Here is a 20,345-nt window from a genome sequence, read left to right on the forward strand (position 1 = left end):
ATATTTTCTCATCTAAATGTCCACTGAGCTGTGAGCCAGGGGGCGGTAATGCACCTTAACATTGGTTGCCAACCAAGAAGAAGAAGAAGCTGTGAGCCAGGAGGGAGGGGGTGAGTGAGTGATTCGTTCGCTCGCTCTATGATTCAGCACAGGAGGGAGGGGGTGAGCGAGTCCTGAGTGATTCGCTTATGCTTACGATTCAGCACACGAGGGAGGGGGTGAGTGAGTGAGTGAGTGATTCGTTCGCTCGCTCTATGATTCAGCACAGGAGGGAGGGGGTGAGCGAGTCCTGAGTGATTCGCTTACGCTTACGATTCAGCACAGGAGGGAGGGGGTTAGTGAGTCCTGAGTGATTCGTTCGCTCTATGATTCAGCACAGGAGGGAGGGGGTGAGCGAGTCCTGAGTGATTTGCTTACGCTTACGATTCAGCACAGGAAGGGAGGGGGTGAGTAGCTCGAATGTGCTGTTAGCATGTTAGCAGAGCGATGCTACTGTGAACCGAGGAGCTATTTTCTTGATGTGAGCTTCTACTCGGGGTTTTTTCTTCCAATTCAGAGCAGAAATGCTTTTGTTAAGAAACTGGCTGTTGTTTTTTCCCCCCCCACAATTTTAATTATAAGCTAGATATATTTCTACTAAGCGAATTAGTTTGCTAACAGAAACAGGGATGAGTCAGTGAGTCAGTTGGGCTTGTGAATCATGATTCACGAGTCAGTAAAGTGATTCTCGAGTATTGAACGATTCGTTCACGAATCGAACATCACTAGTGCTAACGGCTGTCTAAATGACTCGGGTAAAGTTTGTAGCATGCCTGCTTGTTTTTGTCTGCTTCCACTTGTCTTTGCACTAGGATGATGTCAGAGTAAATGTGCAGTCATATTGGTTGTGTTCCCACTAGTGCTGTCAGCGTTAATCTGAAATGACATTAACGTCACAACACGGCAAATCTCCGTTAACGAGCTACCGTGGATCACCTCATGAGTGGGGCTGGAAGACGTCAACACATTAACGAGCTAACTGCGCTAACACACTACTTCCCACCCATGTAATTGAGCATTGCGTGGCACATCCAACATACTGTTTTACTTTTGTCCATGACGCGCTTACCTTCAGGGTCATACATCACATGAAAACCAAAATAGTTCCAAACGCCAGATCTGAATGAGGGTGGGGGAGGTTCAATTTGCCATGTTGCAACTAGCCTAGCTTCTGTCTCGCTAGCTTGCCCTGCGCTCAGTGAATCTGTGTTCCACTACTCCGCCTAGGCTGCACTGTCGAGCGCAGATCCACTGAGCGCTCAACACAGACAGCACCGTCAGAAGGAAAGTTGATAAAATAAATTAAAAATGTTGTATCGTTCGATACATATGCGTACCGAACCGAAAGCACTGTATCGAACGGTTCGATATCGATACGAGTATCGTTGCACCCCTAGTATGTATATATATATATATATATATATATATATATATATATGTATATGTATATGTATATATACATATATATGTATATATATACATATATATATATATATATATATATATATATACATATATATATATATATATATATATATATATATATACATATATATATATATACATATATATATATATATATATATATGTATATATACATATATATGTATATATATACATATATATATATGTATATATATATATATATATATATATATATATATATATATACACACACTCGAGGATCATATACACACTGTAGTTGCAGAGAATGCAGTGATTTTTATATTCTTTCTTTTTATATTTAAAGATGAGCATGGAGGATCCAAATGATTCATTTCCAGAGGAAATTGCTGCAGTTAAAGAAGACCTGAAGAACAACGACACTGCTGCAGCAGCTGCAAAGATTCAAGAATATTTAGACAAGCAAAATGATGTTCCACTAAATATCGCCATTACAGGGGAGTCTGGAGCTGGTAAATCCACCTTTATTAATGCCCTCAGACGGCTGTCCGATGATGATGAGAGAGCTGCTCCTACTGGTGTTACAGAAACCACCATGGTGGTTAAAGAATACCCCCATCCAAACTACCCCAATGTTAGATTCTGGGATCTTCCTGGAGTTGGTACCACCAAGTTTCCAGCTGATGAGTACCTGAAGCTTGTTGAATTTGAGAAGTTTGACTTCTTCATCATCATCTCAGCCGATCGCTTCAGAGAAAATGACGTGAAACTGGCTCAGGAGATTCAGAGGATGGAGAAAAAGTTCTACTTTGTTCGCTCAAAGATTGACAACGATTTACGAGCTGAGAGAAGAAAGAAAGACTTCAGTGAAGAAAAGACTCTTGAAAAAATCAGACAAGACTGTATTGGAGGTGAGTGTCCTATAAAATCCTTTATCACTAAGTGAGATGAATTGGTTTGTCCATCATCCAACTCAAAAAAACTCAAAAAAGTGTAGCTATTTCTCACAAGCAAAAGCTCTTTTTAAAGTTTGTTTTCAGTATTAACACTGAACAACACCCAACAGACAATATTAAACTAAAAATCAAATTAATCAACTGAATTCAGTCTGGTTTGCAGCCTTTCTAAAATCTGAACTTTGTAATTGGGTTCTTGTTTCACTGAAGCCACAGCGAGGTGTGCAGGATCATTTGTTTAATGTTTAATTTTGCAAACTGTAAAAAATATTAAAATTACATTGTACATGTGCTTGCTCTTTTTCCTCCCACATGGTTTATATAAATACCATTTTACTGATCTTACTGATTCTCAATTATAAACTCTGAATCTTGTTGTATCTCTTTAATAACTCAGGTCTTCAGGGACAAGGCATCAAGTCTCCACAGGTCTTCCTGGTGTCCAGCTTTGAGCTCCACCTGTATGACTTCTCTCTCTTACATGAGACCTTAGAGAGAGAACTTCCTGCACACAAGAGAGATGCTCTGCTGTTTGCCCTGCCCAACATCAACCTGGAGATCATCAGCAAGAAGAAAGAAGCTTTTCAGTATAAAATAAAATACTGGGCTAGTCTGTCTGCAGCTGCAGCAGGGACTCCAGTTCCTGGACTTTCCATTTGTATGGACCTGTCCATGATGGTTGATTTAGCCATGCGTTATGTAGTTGGATTTGGGCTTGATAAGCCATCACTAGAGAGACTCTCTGCCAGCTCAGGTGTGCCCTACACTGAGCTGCTTGATGTTCTTAAATCACCACTGGCTGCAGTAAAAATAACCAAAGATCTCCTCCTGAAGCTGTTGTCCCAAACGGCCAGCACAGTTACACTCATGGCACTAGAGGAAGGATCCAGGTGGATTCCATTAATAGGAATCCCTCTGGCTATGGGCCTCTCCTTCACCACAACCTACAGAGCTCTGAATTATTTCCTCAATGAGCTCGCTGATGATGCTCAGAGGGTGTTTAAAAAGGCTCTGGGTCTGAACACCTCAGTGTGATATTATAAATGGCAACTTCTTTAATCATACTAGGATAGGCCAAAAAATGAGGTTTTGATCTTTTTCAAAGTAGACTGAATTAAATTCTCCTGAAATCAATTGCTTAAATTATAACTGAGGCTTGTAGTATAGAGTAGTTCCTCTGATCACAGCAGAAACAGCAGAGTAACTTCTCCCAGCTTCTCACACTCAAACTTTCCATCACATCAACACAGGAACTAATGTGATCTTATTATTCAGATATGAATTGTGTATAATGTAGAAGAGCTACTGAATCATTGCAATGATGCGTTTCTTTGTTCTTTGTGTTGTTGTTATTGTCAGCACTAGAGTGTGATGAGTCTGATTGTTTTGTTATCACATCATAGCATCCAGCATGATAAATACCAGCTATTAAAGAGTGGATGATGTAATGTGATAAGCAGAGGTGTGTAGAACAGAAACTGCTCTGTGGTGTTTGAGTCCTGTTGACTGTAGTTTGTGATGAGTGTTCACTGCCCTCCAGCGGTCACAGTGAGCAACTACAACACAAATAATACAAATATGACTGCATGTTTATCAACGTTATTCCTGCTTGCTATAAATAAAATGTTATTAATAAAGATATTAACATTAATTGTTATTAGTAGTAGCAGTATCTGATTTTGATGAAACAATAGATTCCACTGCACCACACAATACATTATGAGTTCTTATCTCGGGTGGACAGAATATTAGAAACACTGGTTTGACACTGATCGTTCTTACCTACAAAAGACTTGAGCTTTTTCTGTCCTAATGTAGCAAAATAAAACATATTTAAAAGTCTGCTGCTGCAATTAATTATTTTCTTTCAAAGCTAATTGGTTTTTAGATATTTGGTCTATAGGCTTAGGCTAACTCTAACCCGTTTTGAGTTTTAGTTTATTTTGATGTTTATAGTGTATATTTAAGCTCATTAAGTTACGAGTTTATTTGTTTATTTTATTCCACTTGTGTTTTCAACCCCTGTTAAGTCTCCCTTGCCCTTCATGTGTTTCATGTCTGTGTGTCTTATGTTGCCAAGTTCATGTTGTCATCTGCGTCTCATTATGTTTCCTGTTTTATTTTGAAAGAGGTCCCGGTTCCTGTGTTCATTGTGTTTAGTTTTATGTTTCCCCTGTGATGTGGTTAGGTTCATGTGTTAGCTGTTTCCCCATGTGTTGCCATTTCTAGATCTAGAAGAAAAAATAAATTTGTGGTACACTGTCAACTCAAACCTTTTCCTGTCTACTTTCTGGTTCTGCTTTTAGCTCCTGAACTCAGAGCTCTGACTAGGGCTGCCACGATTAGTCAACTAGTCACGATTACGTTGACTATCAAAATCGTCGACGACTAATTTAATAGTCGACGTGTCATTTGAAGCTTTGTAAGATCACAAAAGACGCAGGAATAAGTAGTAGGATTTAAGAGTGTAATAACGGACTGAAACAGAAGATGGCAGCACTGCATGTACAAGGATGCCAGCTGCCGTTAAACCTCGAAGAAGAAGAAGCTCTGTCCCAGAATTCATAGGGCGACTCAGCTCAGTTGTCAACAATGGCGGCAGCTAGTTAGTTTTAATATTACTCTTATTATTCTTTCTGGGTCACAAAATAAACGTTTAACATATTTTCAGGCGAGAATGTAGCTGTGTAAACCTCAAATATCTGCTCAGTTTATCAAGACACCACATATTTTCAAAAGCGCTCCGACGATTTCGGAGACGTCTGTTAGCCACTAGCTCGATAGCTAGCCGGGGGCTAGGCTCACTTGAGCCGTGAGAGCACCGGACTCCCGCAAATTGTTTTCAAGCCCACCGCGGTCTTTCGCTACTCAGGTTAAACATGATATATAAGTCACTTAGATAACTTAAAAATGTTATTGTTTGGCTTTTTTCAGTATTTTATTTGTTCCTGAGTAAATCGGTTTGGCTGAGATTAAAGCAGACAGCTGATTATCAGAAGTGTGAGATGCTCGAGAATTTACTCCGGTGTCCTGTTATATTTTAGATGCTAAGGAGTTTATTAAACTTCACCTAAACAATCTGCAAATTTTATTAAAATTGAATAAACTATCATCTTGTCTTTATTTTTAGTTAGCACAGACCTTAAAGACTTAAAGCTGTAAGCTAATGATAGTTATATAAGAGCAGATGCTATGTGAGCCACTGCTGAGAGGTTTTTATTTCCTGATCAGTGGTTTAAAGATGCTTGTCCTCCCCACAGACTCTGATGTTCAGCTTTCTTCCTGACATGATGTTTGCTGGTTAAAGTCTGTCTGTGGGTGAACAAAGACTTGTGTTGATTTTGTGATGATGTATTCACTTTTGGTCTGACTCAGTGTTTTGCATACAAGTTTTTTTCCTTATGTACAAACAAACTGACATGATACACGTCCCAAGTTTGATGGTTATTTGGCTGATTTTGGAGAGTAAAGATGAAAATGAGCAGCTTGTTAGATGCATGTTTATAATGGGACTTTCCATTTGTTTGAGATCAGATTAGAAAACATGAAACATGAGGAAGCTTCAGTTTTCCTGTAAACGATTCCTCTCTTATTGGCTTTATTTAGTTATATTTTGTGTGTGTTCACAGAATCACAACTGAATGTTAGATTAAGAACTGCAGTCAGACCCAAACCTGCCAGACAGTCAGCTGATCTTCCTCAACGATCAGCACACCTGCTTCCACTTCCTGATCAGCCTCTCAGGATTTATATCGCTGCTCCATCATCATCCACCTTTTACCAGAGTGTCTGTAAAATACTTTCCCACCATTTCTGTGCTTTTCTAACTGATGAATAATTGGACAGTTGTTGTGAATGAGCCATATAAATGAAATTAAATTGAAACGGATTCAGTGAAATCCGTTGAATTAAAAACAAATCAAACACACTTACACTAATGCTAATGTGTTTATAAACAGCATTTTATTATTAATATGGCTGATGGTTACAGTTATATCAGTTGTAGTTCCTGATTCTGACCACTGGAGGGCAGTGAACACAAACTGTTTTATCATTTTACTAAATCACAAATAAAATACAAGTTCAGATAAAAACAGCAGCTGATCAGCTGATTACACACACAATGTGAAAAAGCATCACAGCAATGATTCAGCAGCTCCTCTACGTTATAAACAGGTTTTTGTAAAACAAATCAAATTTATTCTGATCACTGTGAAAGATAAATGTGCAGCTGACTGTGACTCAGTACATATATATTGTTTTGCCTTTGTTAAATATTGCAGTGAGAGCGAGAGTGTGGAGCAGACACACAGCAGGGTCAGAGGTCAAATCCAGGACACTGCATTTAGCCACACATGTGATCACCTGTTGAACCTGTGAGCTAAACTGGTGCCTGGATTCAGTCGTTTAGGAGAATTTACACACAGCACACAGTCACTAAGCCTCATTTGAGTTTTACTGACCCAGAGCTTTTTCAAACACCTTCTCAGCATCTTCAGCGAGCTCACTGAGGATAACATTCAGAACTTTATACGTTTTAGTGAAAGAGAGACCCATGGCTACTGGAATTCCAATAAATGGAATAAATCTGGATGCTTCCTCTGCTTGGTCTATCACCTTCAAGAGGAGCTCTGTAGTTATTTCTGCTGCAGCCAGTGGTGAAATGATGACAGCACGCAGATCAGCGTAGGGCACACCTGTTCTGGCAGAAAGTCTCTTCAGAGACGGGACATCGAGACCAAACGCCAAAACATAATGTGTGACGGCACCAAACAGCAAAGCAAGGTCAACAGCAATAGAAAGACCAGGAAGTGGAACAGCTGCTCCAGCTGCAGATCCGAGAGCGTAGTATTTTATTTTGGACTGAAAAGCTTCTTTCTTCTTCCTGATGATCTCTGGGTTGAAGTTGGGCATGACGAACAGCAGAGCATCTCTCTTCTTTGAAGGAAGGTCTCTCTCCAAGGTCTTATGTAAGAGATTGAAGTCATACAGGTGGAGCTCAAAGCTGGACACCAGGAACACCTGCGGAGACTCGAAGCCTAATCCTCTGAGTCCTGTTTCACAGAAGGAGTTAACATGATTACACACCAAATATGAATTCTGCCAACATTAATCTCCTGCTAAAACCAGGAAAAGACCCTTTATTTCCCTCAAGTTATCGTCCAATATCCCTTATAAATGTAGACCTTAAAATAATCTGCAAAGCTCTCTCAAAGAGATTAGAGAAAATAACCCCCCTCTTAATTCATCCTGACCAAACTGGTTTCATAAAAGGTCGGCACTCCTCAACAAACACTCGTAGATTACTTAATTTAATAGACTACTCATACAATAAAAACATTGAAACCATAATATTATCTCTAGATGCAGAAAAAGCATTTGACAGAGTTAACTGGAAATTTTTATTTGCAACTTTACACAAATTTGGTTTTGGAAACCCTTTCATAAATTGGATAAGAATATTATACAATTCCCCAACAGCTCGTATCAGAACAAATGACCAGACATCCTCCAGCTTTTGTCTCATGAGGGGCACCAGACAGGGATGCCCACTCTCCCCTTCACTTTTTGCAATTTTTATCGAACCTCTAGCAGCAGCATTTAGACAGGCTACAACAATTAAGGGCATAAAATGTAAGAACGTAGAACATAAAATCAGTCTCTATGCGGATGATGTGTTGCTTTTTCTGCAAAACTCACAAATCAACCTCTCTGAGGTAATTACTCTAATAAACTGGTTTTCAAGAGTTTCAGATTATTCAATTAATTGGCCAAAATCTACAGTTCTTCCCATTAACTGCTCCTTCCATAATTCATCTTCTGCCCCACTACAATCTGGAAATATTAAATATTTAGGTATTAATGTTTCTCCTAAGCTTTCAGACTTAATTAAATTAAACCACATCCCACTTCTAAAGAAAGTAGAAGGCGATCTGACTAGATGGAAATCTCTACCCATATCACTCATGGGAAGGGTCGCCACTATAAAAATGATGATCTTGCCAAAAATAAATTACTTATTTTTAATGATCCCCAACAAACCATCACAAGATTGGTTCAGATCTCTGGATTCACATATTTCTAAATTCCTTTGGAAAGATAAACCCCCGCGTATCAGCTTAAAAACACTACAAAGAACCAAGGATAGAGGAGGATTAGATCTGCCTAATTTTCACCAATACTTCTTAGCCAACAGGCTTCAGTTCATCTCAGAATGGTTAAAATGTACCCTCTTAGATGAGCCCTGGCTAGATGTTGAACAGGCACTATGCAATGATCTAGAGATTTCAGACCTACCATTTATTAGCTCAAACATCAAAAGACATGAATGCTTTAAAAGCATCAACATCAGCTTTTCTCTGACAGCATGGTGGGAGTTTCTAAAAATAACGGAGTCTTCATTAATCCCATGCAAACGTACACCTATCTGGAATAATCCTGACATATTACAAAACAATAATAAGATTAATTTCCCAGAATGGAGTTGTAAAGGAATTAAATACTTAGAACATATATTAGAGGGAACAGAATTTATTCCATTTGACAGACTAGTTACACAATATGGGATCAACAAGAAAAGATTTTTAGAATATCAACAAATTAAATCCATAGTAAAAAAGAAATTTAACCTCAGTCAAATTGAATTACAAACACCACCAAGTGTGGTTCAATTTCTTACTCTTAAATCCCCCAAACTATTATCTAAAATATACAGAACACTTTCTAAAATAGATGAATCAATATCCCTTCCTATTGCAAAGTGGGAAGCAGATTTATCAGTCAGCTTAGACCAAAACGTCTGGTCTCAGATGTGCTTAAAAACCTTTAAATTGATTAAAAATCCCAATCTGCAATTAATACAATACAAAATACTGCATAGAGTGCACTATACAGGTCATCGAATGTTCAAGATGGGCTTTACATCCGCCAACAACTGCTCACACTGTCAAGGCAATACACCAAACAATTACATCCACGCTCTTTGGTTCTGTCCACCAGTGCAGAAGTTTTGGCACGAGATATGTGAAGACTTATCAAAGTGTCTGAAATGTAAAATTCCAACCTCCCCTTTAGTATGCTTGTTGGGAAATTTGGATGATGTCACTACAGAAACTAATACAGTCCACATGGTTTTTACTGCTCTATGCATCGCCAAGAAAACGGTCCTCATGAACTGGAAAAATAAAAATAATCTTAATTCTAGCCAATATAGAAACTATCTAATAGATCACATTAGTCTCGATATAGCCTCTGCCACCACATTAGATCAATCCCTCTGGGCTCCTTTGATCGGCTCCATCACCTAGCGGGGTTGGGGGGTCGTGGTTTGGTCCCGCCTTGGCTATTGTGGTTGATGTGGAGGTTGGGATGGGCTTAGGGCACCTGGAGGACCCCTAGAGACGTTATCCCTGGAGGGCTTAACCCGGGGGTTGTGTTCATAACCTGGTTAGTGGCTCTGGTCGCTCTCAGAGGTTGTTCTCCTCGTGGCCGCGTGCAGCGGGGCTGGAGGATGGTCTGTGCTGGCGGGCGGAGGTTACTGGCCTGGTGGCCTGGCTGCCCCTGAGTGGATCCGGGGCGGGCGTGGGGGTTTGGGGTTCGGGGGTGCTTCGCCTCCGTGCTGGGGCTCTGGCTGGGCCTTGGGGGCTTCGGTCCTCGTCGGTGTGTCGCCGAGGTTGTGGGCGGGTGGGTGCACGGGGGCTCAGCCCTGGCGCAGGGGGCCTCTTGTGCATCGGCCTAACCGGGGGGCTCTTCAACTGGCAGGGAGGTTGTTCCATCTGTGCAGGAGTCCACTCTGCAGGTGGGGGAGAGACATAGGAGAGGTGGAGAATAAACTTAACCTGGGTGTCTGTGTCTTGTGTAGTCTGGGAGATGATTGAATGTTGGGGTGGGTACAGTTTCCTCTGCGGTGGGGTAGGGTGGGCTGCCCCGGGTCCTGTGGGGCTTGGCGGTGCTGCTGCCGTAGGCCCCGGTCTGGATGGGCCTGGGCTCCCTTGCCTTGGTGGATACCAGAGGACGGGGGTGCCTATTGGGGTCAGCGGGGGAGCTGGCCCTAGGGAGGGACACCCTCCCCTCCCTTCTTTTCCTCCCCATCCCCGGCTGCCTCCCTCTTCCCGCTCCACCACACCCACCCACACAGGTAGGGCTTTGGGGTGCGGGTGTGTCACCAGGGTGCAGGGGAGACATTCCCCCCCCCTCTGTCCTCTTCTGGCCACCTGTGCCTCAATTTTATCTCACAACTTAGACATCCACATTACTTACACTCTCATAACACACACACACACACACATATATATATATATATATATATATATATATATATATATATATATATATATATATATATATATATATATATAGGGCCTTGAGGGTGGGCACGTTAACGGCGTCCAGTAGACGGTCTGTGTATTCAAACCTACCTCTGGCGCAGGTGCCCACCTCTCAATTTTAAATCCATGTAGACATTGAGGGTTCTCGGGAGGGGCCGTGCTAACACCTGCTGCTCTCTGGCAGCAGCACCATGCTCTCCCTTGTTTTAAACACACTTTAGAGCAACACGCAGCAACACTACACTTGAGCGGGAGGAGGAGGGTATGGGGTCTTAACACACCCCCGTTCTCTGCTAGCCATCGGGACGGGGGGGCTGGGAAGAGATGCTGGCTGTCCGATTGGCCTCCCTGCTGCTGCGGAGCCTGGGGCGGTCTGCTAGCCTCCACCCCGGAGGGAAGGGTAACATCTCTTGGGTCTGGGTGCCGTTTCCCCCTCTGGGGGCGAGGATACCTGGACCCGGGGTATAGAGTATGTTTGGGGAGTGTGATTGTGTGTACATGTCCATTTACGTTTATTCCTACGTTGGGTGAGTGCTGAGTGTTTGTATATGTGTGCATGAGGGTGGGAATGCATGTCTGTGTCTGTGTGTGCCTGTTTGTCTGTGTCTATATGTCAGGTCGGGTCTTAGACTCCACCTCTCTGGGAACTCCCAGGCCCTCCAAGTGTGGAGGCCTATCTCCCCTCACCACACTCCCTGCCGGTGACTGATGCCCTCAGGGGTCGGTGCATTGTTGGTTCTTGGTGTCCGGGGCTGGGCGCTCAGGTCATGTGCCAGCTCACTCCTGGTGGCTACTTGGCGGGGCCTGGCGCCTGCTGCTCAGTCAGGCCTCTTCCGGGGCGCGGAGGGCCCTCGGGCCTCCGGCCTCTGTGCCTGCGGCTCGGTTCACTCTGGCACAGCTGGCTGCCGGCGGAGCCGACGAGCACGCCGGTGCAGCCCCCTCTAGTTTCTGCCCGGTGGCTACTGGGTGACCCCTCGCCTGGGTATCCTCAGCCCTTCCCATGAAGGTGGCACGGATGCCCCTCCGGTGGTCCTCCTTGGGCTCTTGCACTCTGGGACCTCTGGATGTCTGGGGCCTGGATCTCCTCCATGCCTGCTTCATGCCCTGGGGGACAGGGCTATGGCTCTCTACACCCTCTTGCAGACCATTACATGGGGAAACCATTTGAATACAAGCGCGCCGATCCACACAGGTGTGCACACAGGTGTTCACTGTTTGTAGACTTAAATCACACCTTTCTTGGCTGCTACTTCAAAGCACATTGTGCGCTGTCTGTCCTGCGTGCTGCACAACAACATTCAATATTTAGTATTTACTGCTGTTTACACTTAGGTAGATTAATGCGATGGTGTTGTGTATAGTATGTTGCTTTGTTTTGTTTTGTTTTTTTTGTTTGTTTTCTATTCTTTTTCTCTCAACAGGTGATCCCGGAGATATTTTTTTTTCCCCCCTTTCTCACTGTCCCTCTCCCGTTCTGTTTTTCTTTTCCTTCCTCTTTCTTTCTCCCTTTCCTATCCCTCACTCATGTCTGTCCCGTCTGTAACAACTGAAAATAAAATAAAATAAATAATAAAAACAAAGGTCGATCAAATGGACCAATACGGCAATGCCATGATGATCCATTTGGCAAAATAAATCCATTGGGTATCCTTGTTGGTCTTCAGACAACAATTCTGACGGCTAAAGAACCAAATGGGACAGGCAGAAAAAAAAAAAAAAAAAAAAAAAAAAAAAAAAAAAAACATGATTACACACATAACAACAAATAATGTAAAGTTAAGACCTGAATATTAAAGTGAATCCATACAGTGATCACACTGAGCTGTAAGTGATCAGACACTCACTGTGAACGCAGTCGTCTCTGATCTTTGTCAGAGTCCTCTCTTCACTGAAGTCTCTCTTTCTTCTCTCAGCTTTTATATCGTTGTCAATTTTTGAGTGAACAAAGTAGAACTTTTTCTTCATCCTCTGAATCTCCTGAACGAGTTTCACGTCATTTTCCGTGAAGCGAGTGTCTGAGATGATGATGAAGAAGTCAAACTTCTCAAATCCAACAAGCTGCAGGTACTTCTTAGCTGGAAACTTGGTGGTGCCGATTCCAGGAAGATCCCATAACATAACATTGGGATAGTTTGGATGGGGGTACGCTGTGACCTCTGAGGTGGTTTCTGTAACACCAGTAGGAGCAGCTCCCTCCTCATCACCACATAGTCCTCTGAAGGCGTTAACAAAGGTGGATTTACCAGAACCAGCTTCTCCTGTGATGGCGATATTTAGTGGGATATTATTTTGTTGTTTTAAATTTTCTTCAATCTTTGCAGCTGCTGCAGCAGTGTCGTTGTTCTGCAGGGCTTCTTTAACTCCAGGAATGTCTTCCATATATAAGTCATCTGGGTCCTCCATGCTGATCCTTAAACAAGGAGAAAAAATGTGGAAAATGTGACTTTTTTCTTGAACTGCAAAATTTGTGCTTATCTACTTTAATTTGACATTTAAATTTAGTCATTGGTTATGATCGGATTAAACCAAAACCTGAAGTTCAATCTTTAAAGTTGATTTTGAGGTAGGATCTCAGTTTTTGGAATATGTCTGTTTTAAATTCGGGGAGCTTTATAAAGCACAGTTACTGAGACGTCTGTAGATTATTTATTTCAGTGTGCTGTGCAATTTTTTTATACACATTTTAAGATCACTCCTACGTAAATTAATGAACAAATATTATTTCCACATTTTCTCCCATGATGCTCCATTTCTGGCCAAATATTTAACAAAGTGCTTAAAATGATTGTTTTGACCTTTTTTTTTAAAGAAGAAGAAGAAGAAGAAGAAGTGTATATGTTGCTAAGGAAGCGCATCGTGCACAGTTTGCATTGTAAATATTAACCACAGTGAAACAAGTAACGGCAATAAAAACACGTACAGCTGAGCTGTGATGTCATCAAGTACACTGCAGCTCCAGCTGTGCGTCCTGGAAAGTCTGGACTCCCGAGTCAAACTGCCGAGTACGAACCAGGAAGTTCTAACTGAGCAAAGCTGTCTGATACTGAGGAACACCTCTTAAGAATAATAAGAAACAAAAACTAGCTGTGACTCTACTTTTATGTTATTTACCGGTTATTTAAACGCAACTGCAGCTTTGGCTTCAATCAGTCATTTTAGAAAGTTTATGGTAATCTGCAATCATCTGAAAGACTAAAAATATTTATTCTCATAGTTGGAGAGACCAAATGGTAAATGGCCTGTATTTATATAGCGCTTTTACTAGTCCCGCCTATGGACCCCAAAGCGCTTTACACACCCAGTCATCCACCCATTCACACACTGGTGGAGGCAGCTACAGTTGTAGCCACAGACTGACAGAAGCGAGGCTGCCATATCGCACCATCGGCCCTTCTGGCCAACAGAAGGCGGTAGGTGAAGTGACTTGCCCAAGGACACAACGACGAGACTGTTCGAGCCGGGGCTCGAACCGGCAACCTTCCGATTACAAGGCGAACTCCCAACTCTTGAGCCACGATCGACCAAGACTTTTAAAATCAGATTGTGCGTGATAGCAGCAAGAAGTTTGCAGAAAGTGTGATCACATGATGGAGGTTTACCTGCGTGCTGTTGGAGTGATGATAAGAGCTGTACCCAGCAGTGAGTCTGATGATGTATGGAGCTGGTGGAAGTCAGTGTGCGTACTGGTCTCTTAACTCCTCCACCTATATGTGTCCTGTAGCTCCGCCCCCTGAAAACAGCAAAGCATTTCTGGTCTTTGGTCCTTCCTGTAGCTGTGAGTGGTTAAGAAATGATCACCGCTCCAAAGACGAGCGTGCACAGGGCACTACAAGCAGGATTCTGCAGAGATTTGAAAACTTAAAGTGACTTGTGAGGTTTGAATTTTGTAGGGTCCTGGAGTCTGTGAACTGCCAGGCTGGGAAATACCCCTCTGTGTTTGTGCGTAATGCCCACGAACTGTTGACATCAGTTATGTAATTTCTGGTTTCACAGCCAGCTGCATGAGTACAATGTAGAGTCTTATCATAGTTTCGATGACAGGGCGGTAACCATTCAGTCAGGTCACAGTGATGTCTTCACTGACAAACTGCATCATCTATAGGAGACGAACCCGGACTCACTGTACTCGGTGAGGTTAGGGTTAATCCTACCCTAACCCTAACCCAAAACATAGGCCCAAAAAACGAACAATCACCATCGGGCATACCGGGCCCGGTATGCCAGTCCAGCTATGGTCGTGCCATCAGTTAACCCTTCGCGTGCCCAAGGTTGCCGACCCCTGCTCTAGATCTTGTTTTTACATATGGCATAGAAACTGAACATTTAACAGTTTTTCCTGAAAACCCTCTCTTGTCTGATCAAAAGTATAAAATATAAAATATAAATGTTAAAAATATTAAATAAATTTATTCACACAAATGTAGTTAAATCTCAACGAAAGAGTTAAACTGTGATTTGTGAGGAGGGGGAGCGTTTGTCCTGTAAGCATTAATACACAGGTTATGTCTGTGGAAACTGTAGATTTCTTAGCACTTTGTGCTCCACCTGCAGTTGCTCCAAGTGATCCATCAACATCTTAAAATTTACTTTCAGTTTTTCCAGTCTGTAGTGTATCTTTTCTTTTTCTTTTCTTAACTACAGAAAACAACAGCTACAGAAAGACCAAACAGCAAGCCATCAAGGGGCGGGGCCACTCATATGGGTGGGAGCAGAGTGCAGCTGAGAGTAGTACAAGGCTGCACTCTGTACAGACAGACCTCCACCAGCTCCACCATCAGATTCACTGCTACAGACAGTACTTATCATCGCTTCAAAAGCACAGCGTGCAGGTAAACTTCCATCACGTGATTAGACTTTCTGTTCTTTACGTCAGTCTGTGGACACATTTTCCGTGATCACGTAGAAAAGGAAAGCGTGCGCGCGGTTGGTTGTAGCTGTCAGTGGTGATTCTAGACGGGCTTCAGTAACCTGGGCGGGACATGTTAGTGTTTTTGATTGTATTTATAACAGTCACCTTGACGCGACGGCTGTTGTGATTTGGCGCTGTATAAATAAAACTGAATTGAATTTATTACCAGCGGATACGTGTGTAAGTTACGATCTATCACTGTTGTTTGCATTATTGTGCCGTCTTTACCTTACAGTATGAAGGGCCTTGAGGAGACTGTTGTCACTGTTGTTGTTGTGATTATATAAACACAATTGAATTGAATTGGGTTATTATTATTTTTTCTGTGGATTGTGAAGACCAGTATAGGCTGCCATTCACTCAAACACTGACATCCAGTCCATACATTAACATAAAACTGTTGTCGGAACCATACTGAATTTCGCCAGAGAAAGAAACACACACACACACACACACATGAAGAGAGAGAGAGTATGCATAGTATGCAAACAGCTACCAAACAGCCATCATAATTCGTCATACAATGAGAACAGGACAAATCAACACCTGACAATGACTAATTAATATTAAAATCTGTAACATAAAGTATTGTTTGGAGTTTAGTCTGTTACTGTTGCTATTTTTACCATTTCTTCTTGGAGCAACTGTAACGCACATAATTTCCTTAGAGATTAATAAAGTTTTCTGATTCTGATTGTTTCAGGATGACCTGCCATCATCCAATCACACATCTGCTTACCTGTATCTTTTACTCGTTTCTCCTCCTCTTTTCTATTTAACTTTGAACTTTTCTTGTCCATCTTCCATTGGTTTTAATTTTGCACTCCAGTATGAACACCCATCCCCCAACCCGAGGATCATCACAACATGATCTAACACACCTACACCTTAGTTCACAGATTCATTTGTCTAAGGTGCTTTTCTGAGATTTCACACAACCCAGGATTCAAATCATGAATCCATGATGGGCTTGGATTTACAACATTATAAATGAAATGCGCTCTATTTGGAAGCAGCAGACCCCCTTTCGACGGGTTTTGTGAGACTTTAAATCATCAAAATATAAAATATAAATTTTAAATTGTTATTGATCCCTTTACCCCGAGTCCCAAAGTGTATATTTATTTTCTTACTCTTCTTCTATTTATTGTTTGTTTACTTGCACTGCTGTAATTGGAGCTTCGTCGTCCCGTCTCTCTATAAACTGGACTGTATGTAGCGGAGATGACAATAAAGTTTAGTTTGACTTCAGCAGCGAGCAGGCGCACCAAGGAAAAACATCGGTGCAAATTATAAGTCTGTATCATGATGTCTGGTGTTTTCGTGTTTGTTGGTTTGTTTTTATTTTATTTTGCGAGTTGGTTATTAGACGCTGCTCCAGTCGGCCAGAGAATCCCCCGCCGCCCCGCCCTCTCCTCCCTGTGCTGCAAGCAGCAGGCGCACCTCGCAAACGGAGGGCGCCCTTACTCCCAGCAAATGGGTGATAGAATCAAAAACCGCTATTGCTGACATCCGAAGTATAAACAATAAGATATGTCATCCACAGGAGAATGCAAATAACTTTAAGAAAGGTTTCTTCATCCTCAGCTCAGCAACCTCTGGACCATGACTTGTTTGCGCAGAATTAACTGGTAGTGGTCAGTGTGAAACGGACTGTAGTATAATTTACCTATGGCAAAATAAATAATGCTGTCCTTCCTACTTTTTTAGAAAACATCTTTAGTCTTTGCTTTATGTAAATAGTTACAGCTCACCCAGCCTTTCATTGGCTCTTTTACAAGTTGTTTTTGCAAACTCCTGTCCAAAGTTGTCTGTCTATGATGTCTGTGATGAATTTTAAAAAAATCTGGTAATTGTGAAACATTTCATGCAGAGCTTTAATTGAAGCCCTCGAATTAAAGCTGAAAGTCTGGCTTCAATCACAACTTGATTGTGTGGTTTAAAATCCTGTGGTACGACGACAACTTTAAAAAGCGTCTTTGTTCAAATACTTTTAGATCCAAGTTTAGTTTCTGTGTTTCCTCATAATAGTGCAGTGATTTTAAATGCATCCCTTTCTTCTTCTGTTAAAGGATCAGCATGGACGATCTATCCAATCCACATCCAGAAGAAATTGCTCGAGTTAAAGAAGCGCTGAATGACAACGACACTGCTGCAGCAATTGCAAAGATTAAACAGTGTTTAATTAAGCAAGATAATATTCCACTAAAAATTGCCATTACAGGAGAATCTGGTGCAGGTAAATCCACCTTTGTTAATGCTTTCAGAGATATGGGTGATGAAGAAGAGGGAGCTGCTTCAACTGGTGTTACACAAACCACCTCAGAGGTTACAGCGCACCCCCATCCAAACTATCCCAATGTCACTCTTTGGGATGTTCCTAGAGTTCGAACCCCACATTTTGATGAGTACCTGAAACTTGTTGGATTTGAGAAGTTTGACTTCTTCATCATCATCTCAGACACTCGCTTCAGAGAAAATGATGTGAAACTCGCTCAAGAGATTCAGAAGATGAAGAAAAAGTTCTACTTTGTTCGCTCAAAGATCGACAACGATATGCACGCTGCAGAGAGAAGTCAGAGAGAGTTCAGTGAAGAGAAGATACTGGAACATATCAGGACAAACTCCATTCAAAGTGAATTTATTTTTATTTCTACAATATCAAAATTTGTTGAATTCATCCTGATTTTGTTTATAACACATCATCCTTGTGACTGACATGAGGTTTTATTGAGCCACAGTGAGAAATTGAGGCTCATTTGTAGGATTCTATCAGAAACAAGTGTGAAAGTGAGTTTCATGATCAAAATCCTAAACTTTGAAACACATTTCTGTCTTTTTCACACCACAGGTCTCCAGAAACAAGGGTTTCGGTCTCCACAGGTCTTCTTGGTTTCCAGCTTTGATCCCCGCCTCTACAACTTCCCTCTCCTACACGAGACCTTCAGGAAAGAACTCCCTGAACTCAAGAGAGATGCACTGCTGTTTGCCACATCCAACATGAACCTGGAGATCATTAACAAGAAGAAAAAAGCTTTTCAGTCCAACATGAAATACATCACTCTGCTGTCTGCAGCTGTAGCAGCTGTTCCAGTTCCTGGATTTTCTGTTGCTGTTGATCTGATCTTGATGTTCACATCATTCCTGAAATATGTTGCTGGGTTTGGGCTTGATAAGCCATCGCTGAAGAGAATTGCTGCCAGCTCTGATGTTCCATACACTGTTCTGAGCAATGCTGTCAGGTCACCCCTGGCTGCAGAAAAAATAGACAAATATTTTGTCATGAAGGTGTTGATAACAGCTGCAGCAAAGGGAGCATCCAGATTCATCCCAAAATGTGGAATCCTAGCAGCAGTGAGCCTGTCTTTCATCACTCCCTACAGTTTTCTGAAGACGTTTCTTAATGTCTGTGCTGATGATGCTCAGAGGGTGTTTGAGAGGGTCTGGGTTGGAGCACCTCAGAGTGATTTTCCAAAGTAAAAGTTAGTATCATTAAGAGACACATTTAAAACTGAATCATATTAAAAAGCTATAAAGATTTTTTTTTCTGAAGTAAAAACTGAAGTCATAATCGAGCTGCACATTTCAGCCAGTGTGCTGCTGATCAGTGTATCGGCCTTAGCAGGTCTCATGTATTTTCATTAACACACAAACAACAATTTAGGACAAAATGCAGTTGTGGATATTTAAAAAAAGCTTTCAATTTTTACAAATACTACATAAATACTATGATTTTATCTGTCACAAAATATGCAGCCTCACTCTCACTGTAACCACAAAAACGGGTTACTATGGGATTCATGAGGAGTGGGAGTACTTGTCCTCTGAGACTGAGGAAATATTTGTAAAAAGAAGAAAGAGTTTTCTCTGTGTCAAAATAATAAAGACAAAGTTTCTGAAAAAAGCGATGCAAATGTCATGGTCTTGGTAATCTGAGGATTTTTTCCCTTCTGTCTTTTCTCCCTCGAATATTCACCTGCCTGCCCACTCTTCTTCACTTTCCTCCTGCCCTTGACTCCTGTGGACCACCAGTAACCTCTCCACTCAGAAATATCCAAAAGTCTTTCCTAGTCAGTTATCAGTCAGCCTTTGCTGTTCTTGCCTCTGGCTCTAAATAAATCCTGTCTCCCTTCCACCTCTTTCCCTTTGTTTTTGGTAAAACATGAGAGCAACAACAACATAAAGTAAAAATATAAGTTTGTAAAGAGGTTCTAAACATTCCTGAATTCTCTCCTTTGTGTGCAGCAGGGTCACATAATGTTCTGATTTTTCAGACGTGATGCTCAGTTCAGAAAAAACAATCATTTTAATTTTCATGTTGAAGTTACAGTGAATTTCTGTCTGAACGTGTTGTCACTAAATTTAAGAAATTGAATTTGCTGTTATTTCCATCAATGCCAATACAATACAAAGCAGCTGCCTAAACCTTACTCCCACAGAGGTCGATTATCTCTTTAATAGATTTACTGTGTGACCCTGGATGTTGTTGCTCTTGTAAAAGACGGTAAAAGATCAGAAAGGTTTGACTTTCTTGAAAAATCTTGTTGCCTCAGTATTCATGTTCAAAGTTTGGTGACCGGTCCTCTCGCTCATCTACCTGATATTTTGCATACTCCTTGTGTATTGCCTGTGTTTGTTAGGCTTTCACTTTTACAGTCAAATTATTTCACATCACACACACAGCTCAAAACAGAAATACTGAACAGGACA

At 41.6% G+C, this 20,345-nt stretch overlaps 4 protein-coding genes across 4 annotated transcripts in view; 3 read left to right on the top strand and 1 right to left on the bottom strand.

The window, feature by feature from the left end:
- The window catches only part of LOC102788705 (interferon-inducible GTPase 5-like), a 56,798-nt gene that overhangs the window by 3,087 nt on the left and 33,366 nt on the right, over positions 1-20,345 (top strand). The window lies entirely within an intron of this gene.
- On the top strand, positions 1,790-3,434 carry LOC102788136 (interferon-inducible GTPase 5-like). Its single transcript, XM_035916159.2, has 2 exons — positions 1,790-2,354; positions 2,797-3,434. The coding sequence occupies exons 1-2, from the start codon at positions 1,790-1,792 to the stop codon at positions 3,432-3,434; spliced, it is 1,203 nt and encodes a 400-aa protein (XP_035772052.2).
- Positions 6,855-14,350, bottom strand: LOC118455936 (interferon-inducible GTPase 5-like). The gene is made up of 3 exons (XM_035916166.2): positions 14,326-14,350; positions 12,571-13,136; positions 6,855-7,453 (listed from the first exon to the last, which is right to left on the bottom strand). Exons 2-3 carry the CDS (start codon positions 13,127-13,129, stop codon positions 6,855-6,857), a joined length of 1,158 nt encoding a protein of 385 aa, XP_035772059.2. The 5' UTR covers positions 13,130-13,136; positions 14,326-14,350.
- LOC148097115 (interferon-inducible GTPase 5-like) lies at positions 15,425-19,368 on the top strand. The gene is made up of 3 exons (XM_087832740.1): positions 15,425-15,555; positions 17,708-18,270; positions 18,487-19,368. Exons 1-3 carry the CDS (start codon positions 15,425-15,427, stop codon positions 19,113-19,115), a joined length of 1,323 nt encoding a protein of 440 aa, XP_087688866.1. The 3' UTR covers positions 19,116-19,368.

Source organism: Neolamprologus brichardi, chromosome 19 (genome assembly GCF_056152115.1).
Source record: "Neolamprologus brichardi isolate AB-2024 chromosome 19, ASM5615211v1, whole genome shotgun sequence".
NCBI classification, from domain to species: Eukaryota; Metazoa; Chordata; class Actinopteri; order Cichliformes; family Cichlidae; genus Neolamprologus; species Neolamprologus brichardi.

What these genes read in the sequence shown, in the direction of transcription:
- LOC102788136 (XM_035916159.2), top strand. Translation starts at nt 1,790, where the DNA reads ATGAGCATGGAGGATCCAAATGATTCATTTCCAGAGGAAATTGCTGCA. An exon ending in CAGACAAGACTGTATTGGAG is followed by an intron (nt 2,355 to 2,796) that starts GTGAGTGTCCTA and finishes TTAATAACTCAG; the next exon opens with GTCTTCAGGGACAAGGCATC.
- LOC118455936 (XM_035916166.2), bottom strand. Translation starts at nt 13,129, where the DNA reads ATGGAGGACCCAGATGACTTATATATGGAAGACATTCCTGGAGTTAAA. An exon ending in CAGAGACGACTGCGTTCACA is followed by an intron (nt 7,454 to 12,570) that starts GTGAGTGTCTGA and finishes TCTGTGAAACAG; the next exon opens with GACTCAGAGGATTAGGCTTC.
- LOC148097115 (XM_087832740.1), top strand. Translation starts at nt 15,425, where the DNA reads ATGGGTGGGAGCAGAGTGCAGCTGAGAGTAGTACAAGGCTGCACTCTG. An exon ending in TTCAAAAGCACAGCGTGCAG is followed by an intron (nt 15,556 to 17,707) that starts GTAAACTTCCAT and finishes CTTCTGTTAAAG; the next exon opens with GATCAGCATGGACGATCTAT. An exon ending in CAGGACAAACTCCATTCAAA is followed by an intron (nt 18,271 to 18,486) that starts GTGAATTTATTT and finishes TTCACACCACAG; the next exon opens with GTCTCCAGAAACAAGGGTTT.